Genomic DNA, 27,049 nt, shown 5'->3' with positions numbered 1-27,049 from the left:
CTCTGGCTGGCAAAAAGGGCGTAAGTTTTTCTTTCTTTGTATTCTTGAATATTTTTAAATTCTGAATATTCTTTGGGTATGTTATATTCTTCAGTATTCCTGTATATTCTCTGATTACTGACTCATATTATGTAATTATGTTATTTTCTTATACTGCCTTGGAATAAAGCCTTATATTGTGTAGTCATTGCTTCTCAGTCCAAAAGAACCTGTGATACAACCCTGCTGGGCTGGGGACAGAGCAATACAGGTAGTCCTGAACTTATGATGACAATTGGGACTGGAATTTCTGTCACTAAGCGATGTGGTCTTAAAGCGTGACCATATCACTTAGCAACAGCAATCCCTGCAGTCCCAGTTGCCATTGTTAACTGAATCCCATGGTTGTTAGGCGAGGCAACTTCCTGCTGGCTTCCTACAACCAAAGGAAATGCTAAAAGCTGAAGAGTATCATTTGAGGAATAGTGACCTTCAATAGGATTAAGAAAAAAAAACCCCTCACTTGGATTTTGCCCCTCATTCAAAATGCTTTTATTGTGGATGTCAGTGCTGTGGATCTTACTTCTTATTTTGCCATCTGCTATTTTTTATCAACCTGCTGTTGCCAACAACTCATTTTTTTCTAACTCTACAGAGCCTCACTCCTTGGTTAGAACATGGCTGTCTATTGCCATTTTCATTTGGAATTGCTTCAAAATGAGTAACTTTTCAGGTTTAAAATCTGATCTGGAAGTTTCCTTGATGATCTACTTCTGTCTCTGATTTTAGAAGAAGTGACTTTTTTGGGTACTTAAATGCCCTTCAAGAACTGAGTGTAATATTGCAATTTAACAGCAGGAGGCATCTGCATCCTGGGCTCTTATTCAGAATTAGAGTGTGTGTGTGTTTTACCATATCAATCACTTTTTGGGAGGAAAATGTTCCTTTCTTCGTGTGATGACACTTTAAACACTTGAATCAGACAGTTCTGTATGCTTCCTTTGAAAAAAACAGCAATAGTAAACACAATACAATCATTAAGGTGCCTAAAATCCATAAATGAAGAGATAATTCACTAACTGTATACAATTAGTTATAAAGATAACATAGTTCACTGTATTTTTAGCAATTGGAGATAACTAAAAATAAAATGATGAAGCATATAAAGATGCAATGAAATAAACAATCGATTTCAAATCCCTCATTTGCATTTATTACAGACATATAGCTGCTAAAGGTAAAGAAGCCTTGCTTGCTGAAGCATCAGCTGAATGCCTCGTGGCAAATTTTGTCCATCAGTTACAACAATTTCCACAATGTGTTTATGAAAGCTGCTGTGGAATCCTGGGAGCTGAAGTCCACACATCTTAAAGTTGCCAAATTGGAAACACACTGCACTATTGTCTTTCAAAGTGCCAAGGCCCCTGTGTTGTTTAACAATTGGGGTGGGGTGGGGAAATTGGGGCTTTCCAGATGTTGATGGACTCTACCTCCCACCATCTTTCACCAAGGGGTACGCTACCCAGGGCAGCTGGGAGTTATAGTTTAACAACATCAAGAAACCCACAGGTTCCCCACCCTTTTCAGGTTCTCGGACTAGCGCAGCTGTCACTGGAAAGTCCGTTTTAGGTAAGAGAATGGATTCCCCTGGAGGCCCGTCCTGCCCAGCTCCCGGAGAGGCAGCAAGCCCCGCCTCATTGCGAGCCAGCCTGCTTTGATGGTTGCTTCAGGAAGCATCGGCGGCCCTTGTGATGACATCAGCCCATTTGTGGTGTTGAGTGCAAAAAAAAAAAAAAAGCCTACCCCAACCCAGCCCGGCCCTCCCTTACGAGGCTCTTTGGGCTGGCCGGGCGCTGCTCGGGGACCCGCCTTTTCCCGGAGAGAACAAAACAACCCTCTTCTCTGCGGGCTTCTGAGCCACGCCAAATCGGGTGCCAGAAGCAGGACGCCGGAGCGACCAACGCCGAGCTTAGCCAGGTAAGGGCTGTGCCTTTGCCTGCTCTGTTATCGGTCCCCTCCTCCGAGACCAGCCTCAGTGGCGAGCGATCCGTATGAAAGGAGCGCCGCCGATCTCTTGCTGCTTGCCCGACCTAGGGAAGTCCCTCCTTGAAAGCGCGAGGCGGCTTGGGCGTCTTTCTCAAGTTAGCCCGCCCTGTAAGTAAAGAAAAAGCGGAGGTTAGATCACGGTTAGATTTTCGCCCCCACCCCGCAATGAAAAGAGTACTGTATCTCTCACTGCTTTATTCCTTCCAAACAATTTGATCTTCTGGAACCAGTGACTCTGACTTCTAAAGGGTGCCTGAACCACTAACTTACTCTAGTTACAGTATTTTCCGGGTTTTTTCTGAGTGTATGACAGTTCTCACCCCAGACATTGGTAACCTTCTCAGTTCAGTGAAGTAATAGTAGGGTGGCCTTTCCTATGTACTGTATGTTTGCCTTTGTATTTACTACTGTTGAATGCCATCCCTCTGTTGAAAAGAACACTTGCTCAGGTTCACCCCTGGAGTCTTTCCTGATGTTTAGAGATAATTCAACAGGGTTGGGAAGGAGGTCACCAGAGCAGGCATTCATGCTCCATTCATGGGTGATCAGTCTGTGTGCTTCACTTCCTTCCTGGTGCTTGAGAATTAATGAGAATTGCACCCCCAACACAGCTGGAGGATGCCAGGTTGGGGAAGGGCCCTCGGGTATGTACTAAAATCATCAGCTGGGTTTACAGATCACTCTGTAAGAGTTCATTTGGTTTTTGCTTAGCATATTGTGAGATTTTATTGAACAGTAGTTTGTAAACTAGTTTATCGCTTAATATTATGTGTTACCGAGACTACTATGGCTTAATAAACCATGGCTTAAAAATACTGGCATAGGGTGAGAGGCACATTTAATGGTTTAATTGATGGACACCTGCTAGGTTTACCTTGCTGAACACCTGTTTAATGCAATAACTCTCAAAAGAAAGATTAGTCTCTAAGGTGAACACAACCAGTGCCCACCCTATTTCCCCAAGTCAATGATTTCATGGCCAAACTTCTTTTGAGAATTTCTTTATGTTCAGGTGAAATCTGTACAGTATATTAGTAGAATCCAACCTAGTTACAGTACTCTAGATGAGATTTTCTCACTGATGATTTTATAACCGTGTGATATGAGAAAATGGCCATTGCTCTATTAATTTCTGTAGATATAAAACAGTCTGATGAAATTTTAACGGCCTCGGGTGCTCATTTCTACCGTATTAGGTAAATCCTTGATTTGCATAAGATAAAATATGTCTTCTGTTCTTTAACAAAATGTCTTAAGGTTATTATTTCTAGCACTTTAATTATAAATTGTCAGTCTGACTGACAACTTGATTAGGGCCGTCAGGCAGCACCGGAATCGTATTTTCAGAAGAGCAGAATATGCTGCATGCCCACTGAATGATAGCTTGTCTGCAAACACTGTTTGAGAGGAGATTCAGTCTGTGATTGTGTCTCTCTTCTCTGGCTTTCAAGGCGAATGCACCATGTGAGTAGATATCTCAGTAAAGGATATGATAAAAATTCCTTTATCTGAAATGGAAGTATATTTATTTTTATGTAAGAAAGAAGGGAATATTAGGGATTGGGGGAGAGTGGAAATAGCCTGTATTCTTAGTGAGGTGGACTGTTGTTGTTGTTTTAATATTTTAACAAAAACAAAGGGAATTGCCAATATAAACTGCCCTGTATACATAGCTCCAGCCCCTGTATTCATAATATCTCGGGAGCCATTGAACTTTATAGTTTTCCTATCCCTCAGCCTTGTTTTAAGATGCATAAGTAATACTAAGTCTCATTATATATCATAACACTCACATTTTTATACAGGAATGAGAGTAAGTGCTAGTGACACATTGTGCTAAGCAATACATCCTGGCTTACAAACCACAATAGCTTAGACAAAGCTAAGTAAATAACAATATAATTTAACATGTTTCATAAACTTTGCCAGTGGGTTCACACATTTTGATAAACCATGGCTTGTTTAACCACGACTTGTTGAATAAGCCACAAAGGAACAGTCATCTATCATTATGCCTGTGGGGAAAGGTACTGGGTGCAGCACTGCTATATGGGAATACTGTCATCTTGCTTGGTCTAGTGCAGTACTACTTAAGAATTTGACTCGTCTGTAATGCTAAAGGATGTCCATTTATGGTAAAGAATTCTATTGCTCAATGGTCTGATAATTATAATGTCTCTGATTCTTCCGCAATAGACTAAGCTTTGAAACTTGCTAAGCACAACTGACTGTAAGCTTTAACATGTTGGCATAACAACCAAAGAAAACATTTTAGTTTTGCTTCTGGTTGCGTTTGTGTGGGGGTTTCTTTTCTTGTCTAATATTTGAATGATAGCTGTGTCTCTGCACAGTTTTGTCTGACAGAGTGAAGAGGCTACCCCAGATTAGATAGCAAATCTCTGACTGGATTAATATGTGCTATCCCATGGTTTATTTGTCTTTTGTTGAATTGGCTGAGTTCACACATTAGGCTAAGCTGTAAACTATGGCTTCAATTCACAATGATTAGATTCACAGAAGACATTAAGTGAAAATCAAACAGTCTGTAGTTTGGTTTTGCATTATATGTAAATTCATTAGGCCCTTTCAGTATCAGTTTTTCATCTGTAGCATGGAAATATTAATTACGTGTCTTTTTGTGAAGGAGACCAGAATAAGATTGTGAGAAAGCAAATTTATATGCTTCTTAAATGAGAAGTACTAACAACCTGCCTCAGCATGTGGCAGCATCTGGTTGATCTTGTGTGAGTTCAGAAGTTAACCAGTGTAATACTTGGATGGGACTTTACCAAGGAATCCCAGGGCTATACATTAGACTCAAAACTTGGAATATATCTTGGAATAAGGTAGTGGCAAACCATTTGTGTATTGCTGCCAAAAAACCCGATATGAAAGTGTCTGTGAAGTCATTAGGAGCTGGACTGGATTCCAAGGAAATTGGATTTTACTAACAATTTAAATGGAACATGACCCAGCAATTCCCATTTACTGTATCTCCAAAAGATGTAAGGTGAGTTTCTAATAATCATTGTCTACTACTGCAGACACCACCATCACCTGGGTTTTATGTCTTTGGAGCTGCTAAATCTTAACGTCATCAAATACCTCTCAGGGCCAGTTCCTACTTTTTCCCCCCAATGTCTTTCAGTCACAAATGTGGTGAGTGTTACTGTTATTTCCATGTAAGGAGATTTGGATCATTTTCTTGGGGAGACTTGGTGTGACAATTAGGAGGACTTTCTTATGCATTGTTCTTTACTTTCTCAGATTTAATTCATATATAACATATTAACTCCCATTACTGTTAACTGTCAATGGGACTAAACTGGATGAAATCCAATTATTTTAACTTCAGTATAGATAGGGAAGATCATCTTTTGTTTCTCTTCAAGTTTAAAGGTTTCTAAATTCTTATCTATCTCTTTTAGTTTGTTTCAGCTGGTAATTTAATATTGAACAGTTCTGCATTGAAATTGATTCCATCAGCAGTCGTCCTGGAATATTTGTGCTTTAGGCCTTCCTAGACCCACTTCTGAAAATAAATATTTGAGCACTTAATAACTATTGGTGACAGGAACCATCTGCTCCCATGAATTCACATGTATATGCATATATGGGTAGGAGCAAGTCAAAGCTCTTTTAATTTAAGCGGGATTTTCTGTTTGGGAATACCTATCGTGTGGGGGTTGACACTGAATTTATACTCAAAACTCCTAAATGGGGAGGAAATCCTTAGCCTTATTTGCACTTAATAAACAATGGGGAAGAATTAGCAGACAAGTTCAACAAGATAAGAAGTTAATTTTCCTGACATGACACCAACAAACCAAAGAATAGGGTGAAGCAATTGTCCCCTTTACAGAGGAGAATATGAATTAACTCAGACCCAGACTTCCCTTATATGTGGACTAGAATATTTCTATAATTTTAAATAAGGAAAAAGTAGAATATACCATGAGTCAAACACAACCCCTGGTGATTACATGGACCACACCCATGTCCTTAAATGTAATAAATAAATAAATAAATAAATAAATAAATAAATAAAGTGTGACATCACATGACTGAATTGCTTAGCAACGACAATCCAGGCAGTCCTGGTTGTCACTGTAACCCAAAGCGGAGGGAGTCCCAGATAAGGAGCACGGGGGTGGTGCGAAGGTGTGGGAGGCCTTGGGAGGTCCGGCACAGGCTGCACATGAGTCTGGAGGGGGGTGCTTGGTGCAGCACGAGCTCAGAAAGGCTGGGGAATGAGGGGGCGGGGTGCATGCAATCGCAGGGAGACCATGGAAAGAGGGCGCAGGGTATATGCGAGCGAAGGGGGAAGGAGGGCACAGTGCATGTGAGTGAAGAAAGGTGGGGGGGGAGACTTACCCCAGCGAATTGAGACCTTCCTTGCCAGTTTCCCATTGACTTTGCTTGGGGGAAGCTGGCAGGGAAGGTTGCAAATGGCGATCCTGGGATCGCGGGGTGCTTGGCAACCTGTCATAAGTGTGAATGGGTTGCCAAGTACCCAGATCACAACTGTGGGGGTGCTGGGACAGCCACAACTTTCAGGACTGGTTGTAAGTCTCCTTTTTCAGCACCATCTTAACTTTGAAAGATTGCTGAATGAATGGTCATAACTCAAGGACTACCTGTATTGCAATCTGAAAACTGCCACTTACTAGGAGAGGAAGTGTTCTGAGTATTTAAAGAGTATAAGGCAAGACACTGTTCAGTCAACTGTTGTTGACTGGGATTATGTGTAAGTGGCCTTGGTGTGTTTGTGTGTGTATGTATACTTATATAAAATAGTAGTTGTATTTGTATTTATGCTGTTTCTTTATTACTTTGGATTTAAGATGCCCAGAGTTATGTTTTAAGATGAGCGACCATATAAATTTAATAAACAAATAGGATATATTTTATGTGTATACTTGAGAGCCAGCATAGTATTGGTGGTTAAGATGTCCAACAAGGATTGAGGACCCCAGGTGATTTGGGCCATTCATTTTCTCTCAACCGATTTCACTTCAGGTTGTGATTGTGAGGAAAAATAAGGTGGGGATGGGGGAACAATCTTATATGTCATGTTGACCTTCCAGTTGGAAAATAGAATATAAATGTAGTAATGAATAACCTTTAAGAGGACATAATCTGCTGTTTGCTCTATATAATCCAAAACATCCTCGAGTATGTATTTTTACTACTAAATTTTCATGTTGTCTTTTAGAGCTGCATTGAAATAGTGGATGAAAACCTGTTGTTGTTTTTAATTGCCCTAATGGAGGAATGATGATTGGGTGGCAATACCTCAGTAATAAAAATATACTGTTGCATATAGAAAATCCCATGTTCAGTCTTGGGCACAGCCATTTAAAGGATCTCTGATAGTAGGTAGAATTTTAATCTATCCTATCACAGAAAGCCACATGTCAGTCAGAATGGTCAATTCTTAGCTATATAGATGAAGGTCAAATGATTTAGAATAGTTAAAGGTTAACTGATAACATATTGTGCTCTTGAACATGGTCCCTTAATAGCAAAGAAAGAATTCCTGGTTGGCTCAGTTACTGAATTGTCTATTCAGATAAGGCTTTACATATAGTTTGTTGTAGCCTACAACACATCTTTTACAAACAGATACAATACATAAAAAGCAAATGTCCTCCTTAAAACTATGTAATCTGATCAGTGTTGCTTGCATCAGCAAAACAAATAGTTGTCACTTGTGAAGATGGTTTGAACCTTGGTCCCTTGTGAGAACCAGAGCATTCCTCCTAAATAGGAAGGACAGATCAAAGTTTCATTTGTACAGAATATAATTTCAACCATTGTTGAGTATCTTAACTTTGTTTTTCTAATTTTCTATTTTTGCAATATATGCCTAATTCACAGAGGAAATTATTCACTAAACATCTGTGCTTTCAGAATAAATATTTAGAAAACTGAAGGTATTTCTGTTTGATTAAGCTGATTCTTATTTACAGTAAAACATCTGATTTGATGAGTGCAAAACTTCATTGGGATTTGACTTGCGGTAATTGTTATTATGTAGGTACACTTTTTTATTGCGTTAAAAGAAATATTTCCAGGTGCTTCCCATTAGTTAAGTTCTGGGAAAGTATTTAGATTGTGTGTTTTGCAGATATTTCCTGCACTTCTGTTCTCAGTTTATTAAGTGGTAAGAATTATATGTAAGTTTTTGTCCCATATGGAATTGTATCAGTGATTTTTTTTTTCATGAACTACAATAAATGATATCCAAAGTCAAGCAAACACACTATTACCCATGTAACAGGATATCCTGCTACTCTTCTCCTCATCCCATCTCTCTGTGTGTGCTCCAGACCTACTGTGACGGGTCTCCCATCCAGTCGTTTAGAGGAGATATGGCATGGGGTCCATTAAAAATCCATTTCACTGGCTGAACATATCAACTAGTTCATTCATTCATTCATTCATTCATTCATTCATTCATTCATTCATTCATTCATTCATTCATTCTGTATGGGTGACCATCTCAGCAAGTGGCTGGGCAGTGAACAATCTTAAAATAAATGAAAAACAAATTGCCATCATAAATACAAAAATTAAAATACACAACACCCGAGGAGGATGTCACAATCAATGATTGTTAACACCATCCCAGGAGACAGGACCCTTCATATACTCAGGGCCCCAGGCCTGGGCACATAAGCAGGTTTTTAGGGCCTTACAAAAGGCTAGCAGCGTCAGGGTCATCCTAATCTCTGGAGGGAGAATGTTCCAATTACACACCATTTGATTCATGCTAGTATCTCTTTAAGCTATATGTTTTAGACTAATTTTTCTGTCTTTTATTTGTATCTAACATAATTATCAACTACTGATCCTTCTTACTGCATTTTCTTGTAAGAGTACAATTGTGGAAGAAGCATGTGGAGGTGGTTTGATCTTATACAGTGAATGAATGAGGATCCAATAGCAAAACACGTGAGGTAAGAGTACATGGATTAAGAAGAAAGGGAAGATAGGGAAAATAGTGGCTGAGTGGAGTTAATGAGATTCTGATAAAGAGAAGTGAGGTTTAAAGAGAATGTATGGACCTGATGGAAGCAAGGATGGGATTGAAATATATGGAGAGATGTAGTGAAGGAAGCTGGTCTAAACTCAGTTTAGGTTATTTCCTTTTCTTTTATGCTTGGGCTTATTGTTTTTTTTTAAATCCTTTTATGCACTTGGCATAATGTTGCTTATCTCAAAAGGGAATAGCATGATGGGTGTGTACAATATATATATGTATATAACTTCACTGCTGAAAATAAATAATTTTGATGTATACTTAACATCTTAATCATTAAAGACCACTTTGTATTCATGTCTAGGTAAACTGAGTCTTCAGTTATTATGGGTAGTATTTTTCATGTTCATTGCATTTTTCAAGAGATACTGTGTTGGATCAAATTTCTAACAAAGATTAATCTGCTTATGGTGAACCCATCAGCATAAATGAGATTTGTTTGACTAGATGAAATTATTTATCATGACATCAGAAAGAGGGATTGGGTGGGTTCAGTCTATTGCTTTCTGAGATAGGGGATTATGCTGTTTCAGCTGATAGTTATCTGTACAACCTTGTCTGGATTCAAAAGCTAAGCAAGGTTGGGCCTTGTTAAGACTTGGATGATAAACCATTAGAGAATACCAGAATTCTAGACTGGACAAGGAAGTTGAAAAAACAATTCCAAAACAAGGCAATGGCAAACTGGCAACATGTTGTTGCCAATAAAACTACATGGATGATTTTCTAAAGAGTCACTAATAACTACTATTATTATATTTAAAAGAGTATTTCTGGGTTAAATCTAAAGCTTTATCTTAGAAAACCCAATTGAATCCTTTAAGTAAAAACATTGATCCAAGTGGCTCAGCTTCTTTAAATCGCATATTTAAAGATATGCTAACCCCAAAGCTGTAGAGGAGAGAGGGGCTATACTCATTTTGTACTTATTTGGCTTGGTACAGTCAACAGTTGGGATGAAACACATACTTAGAATTGTTTGAAGTTTGGAATAAGAGCTTGATTCTGCAATGTTAGGAGTAAGCAGTAATAATACTTGTTGAAAATGCTTCACTTTCAGGATCATCACACTAATTCTGTTCTCTCATCATGGCTTATTCATGTCCATACTTTTATTTTTCATCTGGGACAGCCTAAAATAATTAAGACAGAGTGCATACTTTGCATTCAGTGGTTCCAAATCCAGTCTTTGTTAACTCCATTTAAAGGATCTCAGCACTGCTGGAATAGGTCTGAGACGGAATTAAACAAGGCCACAGTAGGCTACATAGGCGAATAGAATAAGGCAGCTTCCTGTGTGCCTTTATTTTAATTAATAACTTGTAAGTATATATGACTTTAAGTATAATTAGACTGCAGCCTCCAAAGTGTATTATTTGATTCCCTTGATTCTCTAGCAGCTTACTGGAAAATTGAATTATTTTTAATTCAATTCACTTGTTAGCTTCCTTTCACCTTTCTGCCTACATTAAAATAATCTGAATCAGCATTAATCAGAACTTTGCCTTTTATTTAATTATGGACTCATTACAAATAAAACCTAAGTCATACGAAGACCAGAAACTGACATTAGACAAATCCAATGAATTTTTGACAGTAAATATTCTGGTTGGGTTGATAAAATCTCTGGCATAGTCTTGCAGTTTGAGAGCTTTCTGCTGATATATTTTAATTCCATGCATTCTTTCATGCTTCATATTCTCTTCATATTTCATGGCAGTATTGATTCAGAGATTACTGATAACTTTTTAATTGTAACAAATATTTGGTCTGATATTCAAGGCAAGTTTTCCTATTTTTCTGTAGCTTTCCCAATTTTTTTAACACATGTATAATTCTAATCTTAATTTGGAATAACCAAAACCTTGGAACCCTGCTATAATTTGTAACATGCTATTTTTGGTACATGCAAATCACAGGTCCTTACACATTCTTACATCCCTTTTGTGAAAGTGATGGATGAAGTAAACTTGAATTCCAGTAAAAACTAAATATTACCCCTTAATTATTCACTCATCACAGTCTCATCACAATCCAGACATCTTTTCAACAAACCTTGAAAGTATTAGGAGGCATTTCTAGGTTATCAGGAAGTAGTGCAATTAGTTTCAAATCCAGAAGAGGAAATGTTGACAAATGCATTTCTCATGAGAAGCCACTGACAATTATTCTTGATCCTGCCCTTTCTGACCTCTGGTCACTCTGTGTCTGGATCGTATGGAGCTTTCTCTGCCTAGGCTACCCACAGGAGATTTGCTAACTTTATACGTATGTATTGCTTGTCATGGTTGCACAGTGGAAACAATTCTTTAGGGACACTCCTGCCTGTTGAAAGGCAGGGCTGGTCTCTTTCCTGCTTAGTTTACTGGCCTGCTGCCCTAATGAAAAAAAAAAAGCAAGCTAGAGTTCATGAGCTGTATCTCCTTTTAAGGCAGTCTGTAGGGATCCTAGGTAATCTAATGATTTGGCTGAGAGGAATACAAAACACAGCTAGTTTTCAGGATGTTGAGGAAAGGCAGCTGTGGCAAGATAGACAACTGAGGTTTTGTTTTTAGTTTTCATTTTACACATATCTTTCTCTCTGGACAAAACCTAGTTATCCAGTAACTTGGGAGTAGGTGGCCCTATTATCCACAAAATAGCTATATTTTCCTCCAGTATCACAAAATTTCTTATTCTTAGTCCAATTCAAGGTATTCATATTAAAAGTGAAATCTTTTGAAGAGGATGGACTTTAAACTTCACTTCCTTGTATTTCAGCCACTGTGTGGTGCTTCACAGGCGGTTCTAATGGGCAATTCTGTTTGGAGAGGAAGGTTTTGGAAAGAAACTTGAAAGTCACCCTGATTTAATGCACAGGGCGAATAAACTAGTTGAATGGAGGAGGGAATTTCAGCAGATCTGGATTGTTTTTAAGAGATGGGAATGCGGGCCTTGGTAAAATCTGTTATTTCAAGTTATAGGAGACCTTTTCTTCTTGTGCTCCTGATCTTTTCCTCCTCCCCCTTTTAAAACTTGCCATGCGTGCCTACAGCCGCTGTGCTTATTTTTTTCTGTATCTGTTTGTTTGGATTAGCACCACCCTTCAAACAGCTTCTCAACATGTCTTTTTTTTTTTTGGTAGGGTACTATAATGATGGGTGAAGCTTTGTTTCAGTTTTCTGTCTTACACAGCTGTTAAAAGATACAGGATGAACAATAGGTTCCTTCCTTATATGGGCATGCTTCAGCATGGGGTGAGGTATTGTCAGTGTGCTGATTATATCCAGTTATACATTTCAGCTCTGTATCAGATGGGATGGAGTAGAAGTGCTGACCCAGTGCATGAAGGCTGTCAAGGTCTGGATGGAAAGGAAAAGACTCAGATTGAATGCATCCAAGTCAATATGGCTGTGGGTCTATGAGTCAGATGTTTCTGGAGTAGCACCATCTTTGGCTCTGAACAGGGTTATACTCCCCAACTTAGAGGTCATCCACAATTTGGAAGTCCTCCTGGACTCACAGCTTCTGCTCGAGGAGCAGGTAGAAGCTATGGCTGAGAGGGCTCTCGCACAATTACTACTGCTGCATGAATTGCAGCCATTGCTGGATCAGGAAGCCCTTTTTGCAGTCACTCATAGTATAGTCACCTCCTGCTTGAATTACTGTACTATAATACACTCTACCTGAGGCTGCCCTTAAAAAGGATTCAGAAGCTAACCTGGTACAAAATGTGGTGGCCCAGGCAGCAATGGATGTATCCCATTTACTCAGCTGATCCCACTATTGTGGGAGCTGTATTGATTGTCAGTTGGCTTCCAGGTGTGATTCAAGGTGGTGGTTGTCGCCTTTAAGACCTTACATGGCTCTGAATGTGGGTTATATGTGGGAATGCCTTCTCCTGTGTTCATCTGTCTATCTGAACAGATCAAAAGAGTCAACTCCCTTCCGATCTCATCTGTCTGAAATTGCCATTGGATGCTGCCCCCATGCTTTGGCACTCCCTCCCAAGGGACATCCATTCTGCTTGTTCACTCCTGGTTTCAGGACAGCAGTTAAGACTTGGCTTTGCTATCTAGCCCAGGAGGAAGACATGTTTTGAATGTTGAGATGCATTGGTAGACACATGACATTTGTAATTTTTTATCCCTTATAATGTTGTTGAAATTTTCATTATTTTTTTTCCAGTGGAATTATTTATTTTTATTAAGTGGTTTTTGTATGATGATTCTGATTGTTAGTCACTCAGAGCTGTAGTAAATAAATGAATCCTACGTGGTTCTGCTAAAAGGCAATTTGGGTAGATTTCTCAATAGAGTTGTTAACTTGTTGACTGTAAATCAGCCTCATCAATTCAGGTACAATGGGTAGTTAAGGTCCTTCGAGTTTATTTTCAAAGAGTTAAATTTTTCTCATTTATTGTCTTTACAGGATGCCAAACTGGGGTGGAGGCAAGAAGTGTGGCGTATGCCAGAAAACAGTGTATTTTGCAGAGGAGGTGCAATGTGAGGGCAACAGTTTTCACAAATCCTGCTTTTTATGCAGTGAGTATTCCAATCCAAAGGGTGTCTCAAAGTTTGGTTTTGTTTTTTACCACACCAACACACTGTACCCAAATTACTCTTGTCAGAATTGTATATAAAAAGTTTTGTTCAGCTGCCAATGAGGAATAAGCTGACAATTGGCTTTGCTCTGTGTCACCACAGAGCAATCTTTGTTTTGTTTTCCTGCAAAATCACTTGGAAGAAAAAATGGAAGGAAAACTGATGAAATATATACAGAGATTTTTTTTATGAGCATATTTTTACCAAAGTATTTACAGTTGTGCAGCTCTTTTGTTATCCAATTCATTGCTTTACCTTCCAGATCTTTAAAATTCCTACTTTCTGAATTCAAGGATTGTTAGATTCCTTGGACATTGATGGGTTGAAATAGAATGAATTGATCTATTTTCATGGCAGGATATAATATGAATCTTAAATGTATTTAATAGTATACCAACAAAGGAAGAAGAGAGAGAAAACCTCCCAATAAAATACTATAAGAACCCCCCTCCCCACACACAAAAAGAACACATCTACTGTATAGGTTACATAAAAGCAACCCAATTTTTCAGCATGGATTTATTTAATCACTCTTTCCATTGTGTTAACAGAGAGACAGTTCAAAGGCTGAGAATGAATACCTATCTTCAATATAATGTTTTAAGTCCAGAATAATAATTTCTAACAATTCAAAATTATCTTTTTTGGCTACACTTCAATCTCTGTTAGCCCAAACTTTTTCCTAAATCAGTAAGTTGCAATTTAGCATTAACATATTTGGAAAAATGTATTTTCCAAAACCAAGCCTCTGTCTTGCTGGGATTAATGCTAGAAAAACATTAATTTGGCTAAATTAATGCCCTTCCAGCATTAATTTTGACTTTTGGCTAAAAGAAAAGCCAAGCTCCAGAGGGATCAAATAATAACTTTCTCTTTGTGCCCATATTGCCTTTTCCTTTTTTAAAAAAAATCACTTGGATTCCACAAAATAAGTCAAAATATAAGCCCCTGGCAAAGTTGAAAATCTGGAAAAGTAACCTGTCTGTCACAATTGAAATAAAGAAAACCTATGGATCTGTGTAGTTTCACTTGGAAAACTAACACATTTATTTCAGCATATACTTTCATGGAAGAATTTATAAGAAGTGTTTCCTAAATTATAGAGATGATTGGGATGGGATTGTAAGAGCAGAGGAAAAGAAATATGAAAGATACAGACACCATAATTAAACTTCAATGATAAATATTAAAAAAGCAGCACTGAAGACAATTCAAACATTTGCATGCACAACAGCTATAATAGGTTTACACATCACTCTAAGCCAACATCAACTAAGTCACATTACAGCTTACCATGATGTGTAAACCCTACCTCTATGTGTATGTGTATTCAAACACACATGTATACTCACATTCTTCTGGGTAATACTCCATGTATCGAATGAAGTGAATTGTTGGTATTGTAAGATGCGGCATGATTCTATATATGGTGATGTTTATACTAGTCATTAAGAGTTTTCTTCTAACCTGGTGTGCTTTCACAGTAGGTGCAAGACATAAGTTAATCATAATGAGATCCTTAGCTAAAATGCACCATTAGTACAGGTAGTCTTCAGGTTACAACGGCGGTTGGGATCGGGAACTCTGTTGCTAAGCAACACATCATAAAGTGTGACATCATGTGATCATGTTGCTTAGCAACAGCAATTCCAGCAGTCCTGGTTGCCATCATTAAATGAGGACTGTGCAGGTTGTTAAGTGAGGACCTCAAGTAATTGTGATTCCTGCCTGCTTCCCCATTGACTTTGCTTGTGGGAAGCTGCCAGAGAATGTTGGAAATCATGATCATGTGACTGCGGGCGTGCCGTGATGGCCGGAACTCTGAAAACCAGTTGTAAGTCCCCCTCATTCAGCACCATTGTAACTTTGACGGTCACTGAATGAATGGTCATAACCTGAGGACTATCTGTGTTATCTTTTTTTATTGTGTGATTATCAGGACTGCAAGTAAATATTGCCTGAAAAAGTATTCCAAATGCTTGAATTTCCAATCAGTTGTTTTTTTTTGTTAGCATATTCCTGAACTATTTGTTCTACCTTTCAAATATTCCAGAGGAAAAAAGCAAAAGACAAATTTTACAGTACATAAGTATATCCTAAGCTAAGTAAGTAAACATGTGAATTTATTCGTTTCTCAATCTGATCTTCTGTAATGGTTCCAAGTAAATTTAAGTTCATGTTTTACATTATAGAGTTTAGCAGGGTGAGAGCCTCCCTTTTTTTGTCAAAAGTTGCATCATATAGTAAGGTATCTGAATTACAGGTCAATAGTATTTATTCATTTTATTGAAGTTAAATGGCAACTCATGTTGCCAAGACAATTCAGGGCAGCAGACATGGTTAAAAACATCAGAATAATAATAATAATAATAATAATAATAATAATAATAATAATAATAATAATAATATATATATATATATATATATATATATATATATATATATATATATATAAACATAACATAAACAGGAAAGCAAAAAAGAATGGCAAACAAGGAAAACCCAATCCATAATAAATTAATAATACTCAGGGGCTCCGCTAATAGCCTAACCCTGATGCCTGGGAGAATAGCCAGTTCTTAAGGGCTTTCTGAAAGACTAGCAGAGTCAGGACCAGTCTAATTTTGAGTGGGAATGATGTTCCAATGGGCAAGGGTAGCAACAAAAAAGGCACACTTCCTGGGTCCCGCTGGATGTCATTTTTTAATGGATGGGACCAAGAGCATGCCCCCCTGCTGGCCCTAATGGGGCAGGTAGAGATCTTTGGAGAGAGGTGTATGTATAATAAAGCAGAGGGAAGACAGGTAGCCAGACCCACCATGCAGTGTGGCCAACCACGTCCCTTCTCTCTGGCCGCTTCCCCTCTATTCTATTGCTCTTGCTCTCTGATTTCCTAATGCAAGCAGGAACAGAAGATCGAACTGATCAGTTGCAGAGGGCTTTTGAAATTCATCAAAGGTTACATAGCAATCAGTTGAGGTTGTGTATGATCATGCAGCTGTAGGTTGCCCATTTCTGGTCAGGAGGTTTCTGACAGGAAAAGACAACCATCTACTTAGCTCAGATGTTGATCCCCACTTGCCTTTCCATGGGAAAAACACAAATTAGGAAGCTGCACATTTCAAATTAAGAGTTTTATAGCTAATTTCAGATCTGTTGTCAGACTAAAAGTTCATTAGTGGCTTGAAACATAAAAAAAAAAAAAAAAATCCTCAAACATTTTGCACAAGAAAGATAAAGGGGAAGGCCGATTATACTATTTTTCAGCTTCATTCACTAGTTACAGTAATATATTTTCAATTTTGTTGACATATCCTTGCTCAGTTATAAGTCTGTATAACATAAAAGCTTGATTTATTAAAAGATACATCACAGCAATCATAAGTAGGACCCACTGAGCTAAATAGAATTACTCTTCAATCTGTGTAGAACCACAGCCTAAATAATTTTGAATCCTATTTACTGTCTTTGGGTTGATACTTGCAAATATATTTGGATTGTAACATATATGTTCTTTCCATGGATTCTGTGTAAACTTATTTCATATTAGCAGCTGATCTCACTAGATATTACTGTGATTCTGATCTACTCAACAGTGAACTTGTAGATTTTACATCTCCAGAGCCACTTCCCTCCCCCAGTGAAGTTGGGAATCTGACATACAGCCTCTGCAGCCAGCTGATGTTTAGATTTTAATAGAAAGCTTTTTGTTCTTGCTCACAGCTCCATTATCGCATCCAGGGTTGGTTTATATTCATGACAGTCAGCTGACCTTTTGTTTCTGCCTTAAGAATCTCACGTGTCCTAAGACTTGTTTTGCTTGTTGCATAAGCTGAATGGTAGCTGGTAGGAGGAAATATAACTAATAGTATGCATGGCCTGGAGTTCCCTCAAAACACTGAAGGGATTGCTCTCCGTAATGCTGACCTGCCTTTGTACATATCTGCAAACCACTTACTTAACGTAAGACGTTAAGCAAAAAGTAGGCTATACACATTCAATGCAACCCAGTTGCCTTTGGTGTTTCTGCCATATAGAATTGCTTTGGTGATGGAAATGGCTAATAATTTAAGTAAAAAAATTAATGTTGTAGTCAGAATTAGATTTCATATCGAGGGAATGAGAATAGAAAAAAAAATGCCTGAACATCAGAGTAAAATATTCTGAAATATGGTGCATACAGCTGTGTAGATGCATATTACTCATAAAATCACAAAGAAATTTAGGATTAAGCTGGAAGGCTGTCAGCTCACAAACAAGGAGCTGCATTACCAAATGTACTACTGAGTGAACTTAGATGAGATGGAATAAAATCATAACTGTATCATTTATTAATGAAACTTTTACGCCTCTCTTATATTAAATATATAAAATATATCAGGCTATAACAAATAAATTAAAAGCTTTTATTTGCTACAGCCTGTTATATTTTCTATATTTTATTTTATATGTTTCTATATTATATTTTTTATTTTTCTGTATTATATGTTCTAATACTCAATTCTCAAAGATTAAATTACAGTTTTCATCAGTAATCTATCAAGAAGGTTTGGCAAAACAGGAAGTTCTTAATTAAATTTTTTTTTTTAAAAAAAGGATATTGTTTATTGGTCCTAATTAAACTTTAGTTGCTCAGAATGAGATTTGGGCACTGACCATATCAAATTTCTTGGACAGATATTAAGAATGGGTGATAATTTTCCTAGAAGAATAATTACTACACCAATAATGGAATCAATTATGGTTTCACTGATATAGCCGAAAGGGTCATAGTTCAATATGACTCAGAAACAAACTAGAAGTGTAAATGAATCCTCGGCTTGTAATATATCAAAATAGGCACCATATTTCTCTGGAAAGATGTGGATATGCTACACAATTGTCAAAGAGAGAGCATCGTTCTTTCCTTTCTTTGTAGCTTGTTCTTAGCTTATACACACACACACATACACACACACACACAAATACTGTATTGAAGATTTGATGACAAAGAAGTGGATTAATATTTAAGCAAAGATTTTTGTAATCATCAAAGATTTGCAGAAAGGGCTAGGTAAATGACTAATTTTCTAAGATGGGATCAAGACCTGGGTGATAATAAGATGGACAGGTTCAGAAAAATAAGACAAAGAATCATTGGTAAAAGCTGACGTTCTTAATATGGCTCTTCCAGTTTGCCAATCCAAGACAAAGTTTTTCTTGAAATGCCAATATTCAAACCACAGTGATTTATAGCATCTCAGGAGCAGGCAAGTCCAAACTCCATTCCAGGACAATAAAAGAAGAATTAGCTGTTTCTTTATTGAGAGGGGAAAAAAAGTTCTCCTAATGATCCTCCTTTCATGGCTACACATTTTATTGCTGCTCTTTCTGTTGATTTTCTCAGCAGGCCTTTTGCCAGCCTGGGGAGAAAAACACCATATTTGGTCATCAGGATGGGAAATTCAGCCTTGGTGTTTTCCATATATAGAAACTGCTCCTAGTGTTGCTGCTACTGCATTCCTGGGAGAATGTTTAGTTTTCTATTTGCATTCCTTAAGAGTAAGACAACTTATTGTGGCCCAGAAGCAAGCTCTCTGAAATGTTGAAGGCTAACTGCTGTGGTCCATCACAACAAGAAGAGAACTTACGTTGCAGCCTGTGCTGGAGCCAAGTTATTTTTTTTCTCACAGGAAATTGCTATTCTGATCATATGTTAATAAATGGACAGAATGCAGCCTCTCTTGTGTCTTTTTAATACAATCAAATGCCATTGATCATTGAATACTATACTGTATTGAAGAAGAAGGATTTTCAAAGACTCTGTTCCTATTATATTCATAGTAGAAGCATATGCTGCAAATACCACACTTCGGTTGCCAAAAAAAGTGTGATGTCATTGTGCTGTTTTAAACATATGTATCAGACTTCTTTTCTATTAATGTGTATCTGCTCTTCCTAGCAACAGAAGAATGTTATTTTTAAGCAAAATTTGCAGTTGTTCACAGCTGTGTGAATTCCCTTTTCCAAATGGTTGACTAACCACCTCCATCAAAGGAGAGGGAATAGAAGACAAACCTGAATGTCCTGCCATTTAATGCCTTCCCCCTTATTAATTAATACATACACACACACACACTTGACAGACTTATTTCTGACCCTATCACCAAACCTATGCTATATCTATACTAATGTCTATTCCTATGGGTGTGTCTAGTTCCAAAACAGCCCTATGAACAGTTCGGTCTTCTTCTGTTGCCTGAACTATAACACAGCCACCATGTAGCCATCTTGAAGTTTGTTAGCTTCAGATGCTGTCAGTTACTGTTCTGAGCTGCTGGTGAAGTGTTGGTTTTGTACAGTCTCTCAGTCTGTCTTGGGGGTGGGGGGAGAAGGTGCTTTCCTAGCTGCTGGCTGTCAGCATCTCTGCTGGAATGGAGAGGCTGCTGGGCTTAGCTTCTCCTTTCAATTTGTCTGTGGTTGGTTTACTGGAGTTCATGCCTTCTCCTCCTTCACTGTTAGTCATCTGGAAGCACCTTTTCCAACTAATAAATTGTATTAAAAGGCATAAGCTTTTGTAAGACTCCTGATTTTCTGCCATTCTATTTATGCATGGAAATTCAGAAATAAAATAATACATTTTACAGCTGACCAAGCTGCGCATGTTGAATTGTTCTATACAGATTCTTACCTGTAACTTGCTTGCTTTGTACCATTTCTCCGATCAGATCCTTTCCTCTACTGTGTTAAGGAAAATGTGTGTGAGAAAAATATTAATTTACCATCTCCAGAACTTTGCCCTCCAAAAGTACATAGAGGTGTATTTTTTAAAAAAAGAAAAGAGAAACAATCTACAGAACATCCTGATAGATAAGCCTTTTATCCAAATTGGTTCCCACACTTGTATTGTAGTCCTACACATCTAGAAGGCACTAGGTTGGAAAAGATATCTTATTCACCCTAAATAATGTACTATTTGGTGGTATTTAATGGCTTCAGAAATATCCTAGGTTGCCTATATTACAAATCAAGTCTGATACTTGAGCTTATGAAGATGATATCTGATACCTCTGTCCTTTCCAAATTGCTGCAGTGGTTTGTAAGAAGAATCTGGATAGCACTACGGTGGCTGTGCATGGAGAAGAGATCTACTGCAAGTCATGCTATGGGAAGAAATATGGACCAAAAGGCTATGGATACGGACAAGGAGCTGGGACCTTAAGCATGGACAAGGGTGAAGCACTGGGGATCAAATCTGAAGAGTGAGTTGTAATATGTCAGAAATCTGTAACAGTCTGATTCTTTAATGTATAGATGCTTATTGATTTGAATTTATATCATTATTCATCTCAAATGCTGTGGTTAGGAAAAAAGCAGAAGTTGCCTAGATAAAAATTCAATTTGCAGCAAAATAGGCTTTAAGTTTCTTCTGTCCTATAACCCTAAGTCCCATATGCAATTCGCTATAAACCTACCTAGATATAATTATGACACATTTATATGTATGGAATGCAAGATTTTTATGGAACTATGGAGTGAAGGTTGATTTTTAAGTGGGCGAAAGGATGCTGAATTTGTATACCCAGCATTCTCTAGTTTCCTGTAGGTCTTGTTTCCTGCTCAAATTTACATGGTTTCTCTTATGGGAAGTAAGCATAGCTGGAAGAAATATGGCTGCCAGAAAGCGTTTGGCCAATGTTGACTGGCATTCACTTAAATTTGTGGAGTGGAGAGCGGAGCAGCTACTAAGTAGTAGAGCCAGGATTTATAACAGGTTTCAGAGCTAACTGTATGTTCAGAGCAGAAGCTTGGAGGTGTCTCTGATCAGTAAATTTTTGCACAGAAAAGACACCTATAGTAAATTAATTTAAAGGCTATAAAGTACAAAATTGTGAATTAGATGCAGAACATTTATAAACCAGTCTGTTTTTCTTTGTTTTTTAATATAATTTTATTAAGAATTTTAATTACAATAGTAAAAACTAATACAATCTAAACTTAGAAAAAGAGAAGAGAACAGAAAGAATAAAAAGTGTAGGAAAAAGGAAAAAAACCAGTAAGACATTGTCATTCTATCTTTTTCAAACACTAGTACTTATTAATCTGTTATCATAATGATAAGAATACTGGGAATATAAACAAATTCAGTGGTCTTGTATCATAGTGTTTAACACTATAATTTCAAAAGTATGAATTCTTAGTGCTTTCTCACTAACCTTACATTCATCAGACAAAATAAAATAAAATAAAAAAATAAAAAGTCTTATTCTTCAAGTATCTGTACTTAGAATACTGATGGCTTCCTTCTTTTTACTCACTTCTTCCACAAACTAAATTGGGTGTCCCAAATATTTTCCTTTCTGACACACATGGAGACATGAAATGATTGTTTCCCTGCTTGGACCCCACAGATCTCATCCCCATTATCCAACCAACAATCCTAATGCATCCAGGATTGCCCAAAAGGTGGGTGGTGCTGATGGCTGCCCTCGTTGTGGACAGGCTGTCTATGCTGCTGAGAAGGTGGTTGGAGCTGGGAAGGTAAGAACTACTATTAGTGAATAGTAAATGTTGAATGTACTAATTCAGGGTGAAAGCTAATTGGGCTTTTCTTCTGCATGAATATAGAAGTCTGCACATTACATTTTACACTAATTTTGCTAGCTATGTTTGTGTAAGAAATTAAGATGACGTGAATATGGATGTATGAAATAATACTCTTCTTTGAAATTCTATGCTTCGAGATGTCTAAAACATGTGGAGAATATGGTGTGTCTCCTGATGCTGCTACTCTACAAGTCCCAGCACTCTTCATCACTGGCTGCTGGGGATTTTATTCATCAATACCCAGGAGGACTCAGTTCCCTACCCCTATGATAAAGGCTAGCAGTACAATTGAAGCTAAGCAGTTACCCAAGAATATAATTATTATTAAGGAAGATTGTTGGGGCATGTATCTGAAAATAAAGGTGATAGAATCAAAAAATAATCACTTGTTATATAGAGATACTGATGAGCATTATCTGCAAATGTAATGTTGCAAGTAAGTTCTGCAAATTCAGAAAATGCATTTTCTATTGCATCAAAATATGATGATTGTCTTTCAGAGCAACTGGAATATTTTCATACAGGCCAGTGTAGGAAATGGGAAGCTGATAGAATGGTTGTTGGCCTTGTACATCAGTTTTGTGGAGTGCAGTGCTCTTCTAGTCAAACTCATGTAGGATGTCAAAGTGCCCCTTTGAAGTTATTCAGTTACACACTAGCAATTTGTCTTCTGTATTATCCTCAGTCATGGCACAAGTCTTGCTTCCGATGTGCAAAATGTGGCAAAGGCCTAGAATCTACAACTTTGGCTGATAAAGATGGAGAAATCTATTGCAAGGGTAAGAACTGCTACTTCACAATGTCTCACTTATGTTCATAGCTAACGGCATATAATGATTAGTTGCTAGTCAGGTATCAGATGTATGCTAATGGAGGAGATGTTCTGTTATGTAAAACTGTTGCAAAATTTACAAATACTGTTTATGCAATGAGTTATGACTTAGAAGTTCAGGAGAGTGCCAAGCAGAGGCCTTACATGTTTCTTGTAACACTCTTTTGATTTGCAGTTTGATTATGGAGCAGCGTGCCTCAGTTTATCTACTTAGAGAAACTTTCTAATGACGCTTGATTGCATGTTGGGTGTATCTGGATACTGCACCAAGCCACAGTTCTTCAGACGGCTCCTATTTATCTCCACTTTCCAGTGGAAATGGCTAGATTAATAGTGGGTAGAAGTCCCACTAATCAAACCTCTACTACATTTTCTAAAAAGGGCATGACAGATCAGGTGGAAAAAAGTATGCAACAGAATATGTGGTCAAGCCTTGAAGCAGAAAGCCAGAAAACAAAAAGCTCTTGCTTTCTAGGCACACGTCACTCGCTCACTGATAACTCTGTAAACATGTTTACTGTTTTCAGCTCTCCCTGAGCTTAGACCCTGTTTAATAGCTAATTGCTTCTCCTGCTGCTCCTCTCCGACAGGTTGCTATGCCAAGAACTTTGGGCCTAAAGGCTTTGGCTTTGGGCAGGGAGCTGGAGCGCTTGTCCATTCTCAGTGAAGAGCCGGATCCCTAGCAGCTTGGAAGCATCCTTCGCAGCACCGTATGCTTTGCCAACGCTGAGCTCATTCAAGCCGATCCTTACCAAGAATAAGGCTATCTTGCCAGTTCCTATGTATCAGTAATACAGTAACAATCTGCTGCTCTTTTTTTGCTAGATGGGCAGTCTTTCAAAGGGCCTTATTCCACAGGTCCTTTGAAACAATACAGTGGCCTCTCACTCGCCATGGCTCACATTAGCATAATAATGGCCTCCTTTAGCATACCTCCATGCTTTCAGCCATCGTTGAAGTTTCAGGAAGCAGCAGCAGAACATGTAGCTGTTTTTCAGTATCGAACACTGCAGCAGTTTCTTCCAAAATCTCTTCCCAATCTGGGCCAGCATAAATGGTTTTTGTTAGAATAGATTCTATGATATTAAGTTACACATTAACAGTCTCATCAATAAGTATTGTGGAAAGTATCAGTGATTGTTAAGTGCAAGGATGAAAAGCTGCAAATTAAGAAATTGCCCAGAGGCACAAGTAAAGCACATTCCTTAAATTTTAGAGGAAATATAGACAAAAAAGTCTTAGCTCTCAAGTTGAACTAAATGCTGCATTTTCAATAGAAAATACATATTCATCAGTGACTACTAATTCAAGCACTTTTGCATATACATTTCGGAAAATTCAGTTTGATTTTCAAAATGTCAAGGCCCAAATTTCCAATTTTTGAAGTTCAGTATGCACCTGCTTTTTCCACTGACTGGTGTTTTAACATTCCTAAAATGTTTATGAATTTGGAGACAATCAGAATCCATAGCTTTTCTGGATTCCATTTTTTAAAAAACTGGGACCACTGATGTCCAGTTTGTTGCTGCTTCATTTTTGCATCTTTCCACTTAGCTGAATAGGCTGTAATGACTGGATGCACATATTGCACAAAGCTGTAGTGTGGTTTGGTTGATTTTTGGCTTGGTATGATGTATGAACCCAGCCATTATAATTTAGAAAACATGGTTTATGGCTTTGTGTGACGTGTGAACCAAACAAGATAGCTTGTTCACTATGGTATGGTAAAAGCAAACCATACCTTAGATTCAGTGCCTTAGAATGATGTGTGAATCCCTAACTGGTAAAATTAAGAAGAGATTAAGATGGATTGTAATTCCTTTCTTAAACAATGGAAAAGTAAGCATTATAGATGTCTGCATCAATGGGACCAGAGTTGACAGTTCCACTTCTTCCTTTTGTGAAATATAGAAGACTTCTGCTTTTTTTTAACTGAAAAACTGAAGTGTTACCCAGTTCATGGATTCATGTTGTGCTAAATAGTTTTAATATAAGCCTAATGCACACATTTTTCCTTTATAACACAGCCTATTTAATGTTTTAGTTCCCCTTAAGTAATGAGTATGGGATTAAATTAAAATGCAATAATTCATGGACACATCAGAGAAACTGTAGCAGTAGCATTTTACAGTTTTTGTTGTTGTTATTAAGGCTGTCCAATGTCTTGAAAATAATTTAGAAAAGGAGCTTCCAAGTGCATGCAGATACAATAGTAATAACTATAACTGTTTAAATAGACATGACTTTCCAAAGATTTCGATACAATGGCAGAGGGCAGCAGAGGGCAGCCATACAATCCTGAGAAAATATACGGCTGCTTTAAAAAGTTGTAAACAGGTGCTGTGTTTATGCATCCCTGTGTTTTGAAGCTTCCTTTTGAAACTGAATCCAAAATGTTGCATATTCCTATTACAAACATAAATTATGTTCAGAAAAATTTTGTGCCTTCAATAAAACAGTCAAAATGAATCTCATGTGTCTCACAAAATTTTATTTTTTCAAACCTGATGGAATATTGGAATGAATTTGTGTGAAGGAGCTCAGGGTTCCGTGTCTGTCCATCAGCAGGATGATCCTCTGAAAACAGAACAGAATCAGACCAAATTTAGTGTGGCAGAAGTTGACAAAAGGAGGATCAGTTTTCAGAATGGGCCAGATCCAGCTAGAAGTTGGGGAGGAAAAAAAAATCATCCAGAAGAATTGATTACTCCATTGTGAAGTTCTGTCTTTCCTAACACTTCCCTTCTGGTCACATGACCATTCCCATTCACATGACCTGTTGGAGATGGAAGGAGATGGAAGATTAAGGAGATGGAAGCAATTCCAGAAGCCACGTTCTGTGTGTCTTCCCTTGTTTAATAAATGACAAGGAAAACTCATCAGCTTGAATCCATGGGCGAATGCCTAAAGATTTGTAGTCTCATCTTACGGGCTGAGACCAGAGCCAAAAGCTCTCAGGATATGATTTTTTCCTTTCATTTTTTTTGGTATCCCCCACTTCTCTTCTCACAGGCTTCTCTTCCCTGCCCGAGGGGCCCAGAGTAGAGTAACTCATTCCAAGAGCCACTGCTGGAAATCAAGTGGCTCTCTGGTTTTTGATCAGGAAGCAAATTCTAGTGAGGGGGGGGGGAAGACCAATAAGGAATGTTGGGGATGTTTTCAGAGGAACTCTGTCAAATGTCAACAGGAGAAAAGGCCAGTCAAAATGCTTGAGCATTATGCTTAGAGCTTTTGTGTCTGAATGAGACACAACTAAAGGTGGGCTTTTCAGGTGAACGTCATGCATTGAAAACCTGTCCCTTCGTTTATTTAGTCCAAGTGGCAGGTAGTACGAGGGGCTTCTTCAGCAGTGTAATTTAAACATAATGTTTTGTGCTATATTCATTTCTATTTTAGTTTTATAGCTTTGCCTACCCTGAAGCCTCAAGGCAAGGCGTTTTTTTTTTCCTCCTCATGCCAGAGGAGAATCTTTTGGGTTTTTTTCCTGCTCTGCTTTTATTCATTTATAACTGTTTTTCATTTCTTGGAATTTCTTCTTAAATTAACTTTCTCCCAAGGCAGAACCCCTTTGTTCCTGTGGGCTGAGAATATCTCACCTCTCCCGTTCTTCCAAGGCAGGCCAACCCTCCAGGATGATCCTAGTGGTTTAGAATGATTTAGAGTTGCCTGAAGTTACTTGATGCAAGAATATTTTCTTCTGAATATTTACATGCAAATTCACAGCAACACAATCTGTGTTCTGTTTTTTACTAATTCTGTTCCCAAAAGGACTGCTGACCTCTACTGGTGGTATTCTGGATATTATAATATCTGTTTTCCAGGCAGATATTGCACACTCCCAGTATTCTCAAATAAAAATGCCTGATTTCCTATCCATTTGTGGGAGAGAACTTCTGTTTTTAACTAGGTCGACCAAATTTAATGTGTTAGGTATTTCAAACTCTGGTATTTATTTAGTTCAGACACTGTACAGGTGAA

At 37.9% G+C, this 27,049-nt stretch overlaps 2 protein-coding genes across 5 annotated transcripts in view; both read left to right on the top strand.

Annotated features, from left to right (window-relative positions):
- Positions 1-25,540, top strand: CSRP1 (cysteine and glycine rich protein 1). Of its 4 annotated transcripts, XM_025170008.2 has the most exons (7): positions 1,830-1,956; positions 8,906-8,987; positions 13,481-13,593; positions 20,726-20,894; positions 22,044-22,173; positions 22,925-23,018; positions 23,662-25,540. In XM_025170008.2, the coding sequence occupies exons 2-7, from the start codon at positions 8,956-8,958 to the stop codon at positions 23,736-23,738; spliced, it is 615 nt and encodes a 204-aa protein (XP_025025776.1). In that variant the 5' UTR covers positions 1,830-1,956; positions 8,906-8,955; the 3' UTR covers positions 23,739-25,540. The 4 variants fall into 4 exon arrangements, with proteins under 4 accessions (XP_025025781.1, XP_007421226.1, XP_025025776.1 ...); XM_025170013.2 differs by lacking the exons at positions 1,830-1,956; positions 8,906-8,987 and adding an exon at positions 1-20; XM_007421164.4 differs by lacking the exon at positions 8,906-8,987 and having other exon boundaries at positions 1,799-1,956.
- Positions 19,420-27,049, top strand: part of TNNT2 (troponin T2, cardiac type) — a 142,458-nt gene continuing 134,828 nt past the window's right edge. The window contains exon 1 of the mRNA XM_088154316.1: positions 19,420-19,441. The gene's annotated coding sequence lies outside the window, so the exon portion shown is untranslated. The remainder of the gene's footprint in view (positions 19,442-27,049) is intronic.

This window comes from Python bivittatus, unplaced genomic scaffold (genome assembly GCF_059951505.1).
Source record: "Python bivittatus isolate LINGU-HERP-01145 unplaced genomic scaffold, Pbiv_v1 ctg000700_np1212, whole genome shotgun sequence".
Classification (NCBI taxonomy): domain Eukaryota; kingdom Metazoa; phylum Chordata; class Lepidosauria; order Squamata; family Pythonidae; genus Python; species Python bivittatus.
This window is presented reverse-complemented; position numbering and strand designations above follow the sequence as displayed.

Bases quoted from the DNA above. Each gene is read 5' to 3' on its own strand.
- CSRP1 (XM_025170008.2), top strand. From the start codon at position 8,956: ATGAATGAGGATCCAATAGCAAAACACGTGAG. The intron at 13,594-20,725 runs GTGAGTATTCCA...AAATTGCTGCAG, and splicing joins CAAATCCTGCTTTTTATGCA to TGGTTTGTAAGAAGAATCTG. The intron at 20,895-22,043 runs GTGAGTTGTAAT...TGGACCCCACAG, and splicing joins CTGGGGATCAAATCTGAAGA to ATCTCATCCCCATTATCCAA.